Below are 6,383 nucleotides of genomic sequence, written 5' to 3' on the forward strand. Positions count from 1 at the left end.
ATGGTGCACACATGTCGACCTGGAGCAAGGCTGTATACTGGCAGGGGAGGCCAGAGGCTGAGAGAGGGGTGGAGGGGGTGGTGTATAGATGGAGATGGAGTGTGTACGGGGGGGATAAAGGGACACGCTGCTTCAATAGAGGAGCAGGTCCAGAGACTAATTGGATCTGGTAATGGCTGGTCAATGTGACTGAGCGGCTCGTTAGAACCAGTACAGCTCCTTGCCTTTCTTGTGGTGCTGGAGGCCTGAGAGAAAAAGGACAAGAAAACAATGAGGAGGACAATGTCAAACAGCAGAACACAGGTTGTCATGGAGCCTACTTTTGCCAAACATCCTGTTTTAGAACCAGGAGAAAAAGACCTTCTGTAATGATTATGATGTATTGTTTGTGTGTGTGTGTGTGTGTGTGTGTGTGTGTGTGTGTGTGTGGGTGCGCGCGCGTCCCCGTGAGCGTGCACGTGCATCTGTATGTCTGTCAGGATGGTTTGAAGGCTGCATGCATTTCTGCGAGCATGTGTGTGTGTGTGTGTGTGTGTAATGTGGCTGTGTATGTGTTTTCAAATAGCTGATTAAATAATATCAGTATTCATAACTGAGAATGCCTGGGGTAAGGTGTTAAAGCAGTTAATTAACTTAAACAGGCAAATCAGCACCCTGATAAATGACAAGTACGCTCTTAGCATGTTGTTCTCGACACAGAGATGTGCATTTAATAATGAAGCCCCCAGGGAAACATTTTTCAGTCACAGAATGCCCTCCTGGGCTCCACCATCATCCTAGGAATGTCTACATCACCTCATGAATGTCAATATATGTATCTGAAATTTCCATTTGCAGTTATCCATACCGGTGTTGAGAATGGCTTCATGTGGGTTGTCTGTTGCTCATGTCAGATCAGTTAGGACTAGGTGATACTATATTTTTGATGTTATATTAATATAGTGGTGTGAGTTTAGATTTTTTTGGACATTTGAATATTGTGATATGGCTTAAGTGTTGTCTTTTCCCGATTTTAAAGGCTGCATTACAATAAATGCAATTGTAATTTTCTCAACTTTATTAGACTGTTCTAGTTGTTCTCTTACTGCCCTTTCCCTGCTTGGTCATCATAAGTACATGACTAATAATTGTTCATCAAAAGCTTTTGTGTAAATATCTTGTAACAGCACCAATAGTCTTACTACAGTATACCTACAGTACCAAGATATTCAACTATAGATACTGTGATATTTGATTTTGTTCATATTGGTCTGCCCTGTCTGTAATGATTGCATACAAGCTGTAAACTGAAAATGTTCAGTGCGGCAAAAGCCTGTGAAGCTGGGATGTGTACCTGCGTCCATGTTGAGTGCCAGGGTCTGGCTGACGTCTCCCGGGGGCAAGAGGCTGGGCCAGGAAGGGCTGGGCTCCAGCTTGCTCACCTCGTAGTGGCCTGGCAGGGCGGGCAGGTGAGGGGGCCGCACTGTGGGCATGAGCAGGGGCCCGTAGTGAGGCTCTAAAGCTGAGGGGGAGTACAGTTCATGGAGTGGCCTTGGCGGCCCGTAGGCTTGAGCCTGCGGGTACCCCCAGCTCTCTGGTGGGTGTGGGTGAGAGTGAGGGTGAGCGTGTGGGTGAGGATGTGGGTGTGGGTGTGGCAGGCCAGGGTGAAGCCCTGATGAATATGGGTCCATGGAATAGGAGGGCGCTCCTGTCTCACAGTGGGAGCGGCTCTGAGGCGAGGAGTAGTTACTGTCCCAGAAGGAAGGGGGGAAGCTTCTCCGACTGCTTGGTGAAGGGGTGTCTGATGAAGTAAGGGAGAGAAGGGGTGGGGGACGTAGGGGTGTAAACAACGATCAAATTCAGGCCGTGTCACGCACTGTTGTAACAACTGTGGAGTGAATCACTTGATTTATAGACACAAATGGAAAAGCTGGAGCTGTGCACGAGAGAAGCAACTCCTGCTAAAACATAGATGTCATTCACATGACTGCTACACCCCCTGGCCCAGATATCTTCACCATTGGATCATACTGACACACAGTCCCAGCCCCAACAAAACACAGAAATAAACACAGCCACGTTCAAGTAGAGACAGTGAGAGAGAACGAGAGGGAGGGAAAAAGACGAAGACGGGATGGTAGAAAGAGAGATGTCCCTATATCCTTGCAGTCCATATAAGGCAGAAGCTGACCTGGAGAGGGGCACATGGTTCACAGTTCCTTAAATCATTTTGTGTGGCGACATCTCTCACTCTCATGTCAGCCCAGTGGCTCGGCAAGTTTCACAACACGCTCATGCACGCACACACACACACACATATTCACCCACACAACTTTGGCCCTGTGCTAGCACCCGCTGTCCCTCTCTTCTGTCTCCTGCCCCCCCACCTGTTGTTTTCTCTGCTCCCCCCTCTCCTTGCCCTCGACAGAATGTCAGCAAGCCATTTTATGTTTTTAGCAGTATACTTTTATCTTTAGATATTCCTCTGAAAAAAGACACCGTTGGACACCCTGAGTGGCTGCGGTACCCTCTACCCGTATCACACAGACCACAGCATATATAAATCAGAGCGGCAGGCAGTCTGAGCAACTGAGCGACCATTGTGGGGCGAAAGCTGGAGCCAGAGTCAGAATGGCAGCCGCGGAACCGTTTGAAGGGGATATGCCGCGAGGCTGTGCGCTTACGGCCATGTATAAACATAGTATCTGTTGTGAGGCAGGAAGCGTGTCTGGGTGCCGAAATGAAGACGTCCAACTGGACTAGGAAAGAGATGGACAGAGAGCAGACAAGCAGAGAGCAAGACTAGAGGTTATAGGCCCTACATGGATATACTAGGCTCATCAGCAGACTGCCCGCAGAGTAAGGCTTCAGTGTCTTCAGCAAATCTGGAAACGACAATATGTTTTTTAACTTTGCATTTTGGTGCAATGAGAATACAAGCAAAAACAATATTCAGCTCTTCTAGGTTTTTATTGAATTTTAGACTGGATTTGAGAGTTAGAAGTATTTTTATCTGCATTTTTTGGTTATCAAACAAATGTATGAAAACTTCATAATTGACACTGGATCACATTATTATGGCACAAGGTTACGAAGATACACTGGCCTACTGTGTTGGGTAATGTAATGTCTAAACACATCAGGCCTAGTTCTCCTAGTTCTGGTTATAGTTTTCAGGAGTTCTGCACAAAACTTGCAAAAATATTCCAACTTCTAACCAAGGAGACAGTGTGTATGCACACTTTGACTTTCCTTTAAAACTTTACGCCTACCACAGTCATGCAAGTCCCATTTGACTGCTAACAGCTCCTGACCTTTTTGCCCCCTGCCCCCTACACCCTGACCACTCCAGGGACAACAGTCCCACCAGGCAGCCTTTCAGCCCTGTCACCTGATCACATCACCTGTCCGACACTCTGCTGTGCTCTGCAGATCTGTCACCTCACCCTGTGTGGCCTCGAAAGCGAGGGTAGGACACCAAACAGACAATTGTGGAACCTATACTTAAATAAATGGGATGAAGTAAAGGGTAAACCCACCTAAACTTGGTATACCCACCTTTTTAAGCTTATGTGGATTTTCATTACCTATTGATAATATTCCATTAAAATGCACTGTGTATAGACACTTTAAATGCACATTTCTATGAATAGGGGGAAAAGTCCAAGATGACCACACAGCAGTGTGTGTCTACATGTGTGTCTGTGTGTGTGCAAATGAGGGTGCGCTGTTTAGTTGTATGAGTAATGTGTGTGTGTCTGTGTGATGTGCATTCATGCATGCGTCTTGGTGCTTTTTGTCTGCTGTGTCCTCTGTGTACCTGTGCCCTGTTGGTCTGGCGCCCGCCGTTTGCCGTCCCCGTCCATGTAGGAGCTGAGGGCCCTGGAGAAGTGCTCGTCCACTACACTGCTGATGTCTCCCTGGTAGTAGGTGAAGAGGACACAGCGCGACGTCAGATACTCTGCCTCAGGGGCCTCCTGCTTCTCCTTGGGGCCCTCCTCTGGCCGTGAAGCTGCCGGCGTGTAGGAGGAAGAGGAAGAGGAAGATGAAGAGGAGGAGGAGGTCGATCCTCCAGTGCCTGGGCCCCCAGACACCCCCTCGGGACCCCTGGGAGTGTCCATAAAGTCCCGGCAGTGAGTAGAAGCGCTGCTCAGACCGATGGGTGCCTGCCAGGGAGGGGTTAGTGGAGGGAAGTGGGGAGCAGAGAGGGGAGGGGGGTTAAGACAGGTGGTGCTGCACAGGACAGATCTGGAGCTGTCTATGAGACATATTGACATAATGTTTTTCTTTGTGTGGCAGGGAGTGTGTGCGTGTGTGTTCGTGTTTGCGTGCGTGCGTGCGTGTGTGTGTGGTCGTGAGCGGGCACGCGCGCGCTTGTGTAAGGGTACGACTTTTCTGGGTTCAAGACTTCTTTGCTTCGGAAGGCATATAGAACAAATGTAAAGCCCATCAACGAAAGAACAACACAGTTATAATTCACATCTTTCTCAATCTTAAATAAACTCAATAAAACCATAATTTATGAAAAAATCTTTCTGTAACGAATTTTACGTCTGCTTATTACTTTTTACGCACAAGTAGCGTTCTTTGCATAAACTAAAACTCCCAAGTCGTTCAAGCAAAGGGTCTAACCGAGAAGAAACGTTAGAGGAACATATTTTTTAAAAATGATCGTTCCCTACCTGTAAGCTATTGATAAAAGCAGGAGCGGTCGGTGCGTACGGTGCGTAATGTCCATAGGCTGGGTACATAACATCCAAACAGCTCATGGTAAATGAGCAGTGTCCTCACTGATCTGTGGAAACCGACCCTCCAGAGCGAGAGAGCGACAACATTCCTTTTTTTGCAGCGGAGAGATGAACTCGCTGGTCACTGGTCAATGCGAAAAAGCGTGTGCCATAGTCAACCCCGGGAAGAGCGCACCGCTCTGCTCTCCGTATGTGCCACAACAGCTGCGGGAGCGAAATGTGTTGAGGTTTATGGAGCAGGCATGAGGGTGTCCTATCCTGTACATCTCTTGTCAACCCCTCCCACCTTTAACGACGCCCCCCACCAATCCCGCGACCACCAAAACTCCCGATACCACCACTACCACCACCACAAAAAAAGACAAATACCACATTATTGATTACCTAAAGGCTGACTGATAATTGCCTGCCTCCCCACAGAAAATCACATAATCAAACACACAGAGCGGATGAAACGGATTAAGAGAATATGCAAGTTGTCAAAAGAATATAGGCCTAAATAGTGCCAAAGTTGGTGAAATTTGCTGAACATGCTGAAATGCATAAAATCCACTATCATCCGTCAAGGTTGCATATTCCTGCAAGGCTGCACGCTGATGAGAACTTATGGGCCCATAACTTATGAATCCCTGGTATATACTAAAGGTTACAGAGAATGTCAGGCAAGTGTAGGCGCCCTGTATCCAGTTACACAAATAGATCTGGATGAAGTCATTGAGCTTCATAACTAGCCACACAGCCGTGAGCACATGATCCAAGTGGTTTCAATGATTTTTTTATTTCTATCTGTGTACTGTAGATATTTCAAAACTTTGTGCTCAGTCCAGGCTGAAAGTGTATCCATGGTCTTAAAACAGCCATCGGTTGCCAAGTAAACCTTCAAGTCATCTGAAGTATTTAGTGTGTTCCCAGAGTGACACATAGGTGTCAACTATAGGTTGCATACACTGGTCATACCAGCATAGGGGAGAAAGGGACTCTACACAAATCCATGACAAATTAACACCTATTAGTAGTGCAAACAAAAAGATAACTACACACACACACACATGCACACACACGCACACACACAAACATACTAACATGGGTAATCAGACACATCACAGGTACACACAGCAACACATCATATGTCTGCATACAAAAATTATGAAAAACATATCCTCAAAACCTTTAATGTGATTACATGGCCCAGTAAGATTCATTCTCCATCAAGGTGCAGCCTTTTTTTTTTTTCATCTTTTAAGAGTTTACAGGTGCTTGTGGTTTGGGCATGCCAGTCTTTTTGACAGGCACTTTAGAACGCCTGGGAGAATAGTGTGGAAAATTTGCAGAATTCCATGGACGAGTGTCAGATGAGGTGGAATGTCTCTGATGTATGCTAGCGGACGAGCTCCCTGGGAAGTTACATCGTCTCTCTGCTACGTTCTCTAGATGGAGAACATGACCAACATCTTGCTATGCATACATCACACATAGCATAAATAACTGGTGGCAGGATATTGGCACATAAAGGAATCAAACATGCTCTTAAATAGCGAGAGATGAAAGTGACATTTGATGCATTTGTTCCCAGCCTACCCTTGCATCAGCATTTTAATACAGATTTAAACATGTTATTGGCATACTGTAAAGTATCTATTGCATGTGGCCTTGGCA

At 46.6% G+C, this 6,383-nt stretch overlaps 1 protein-coding gene across 1 annotated transcript; it reads right to left on the reverse strand.

Moving 5' to 3' along the window:
* Positions 1–201: 201 nt before the first annotated feature.
* Positions 202–4,748, reverse strand: vgll2b (vestigial-like family member 2b). Its single transcript, XM_030044929.1, has 4 exons — positions 4,662–4,748; positions 3,800–4,145; positions 1,334–1,780; positions 202–245 (listed from the first exon to the last, which is right to left on the reverse strand). Exons 1-4 carry the CDS (start codon positions 4,746–4,748, stop codon positions 202–204), a joined length of 924 nt encoding a protein of 307 aa, XP_029900789.1.
* Between the last annotated feature and the right edge of the window lie 1,635 nt (positions 4,749–6,383).

The sequence above is a fragment of the Myripristis murdjan genome, chromosome 22 (genome assembly GCF_902150065.1).
Source record: "Myripristis murdjan chromosome 22, fMyrMur1.1, whole genome shotgun sequence".
Taxonomy (NCBI): domain Eukaryota; kingdom Metazoa; phylum Chordata; class Actinopteri; order Holocentriformes; family Holocentridae; genus Myripristis; species Myripristis murdjan.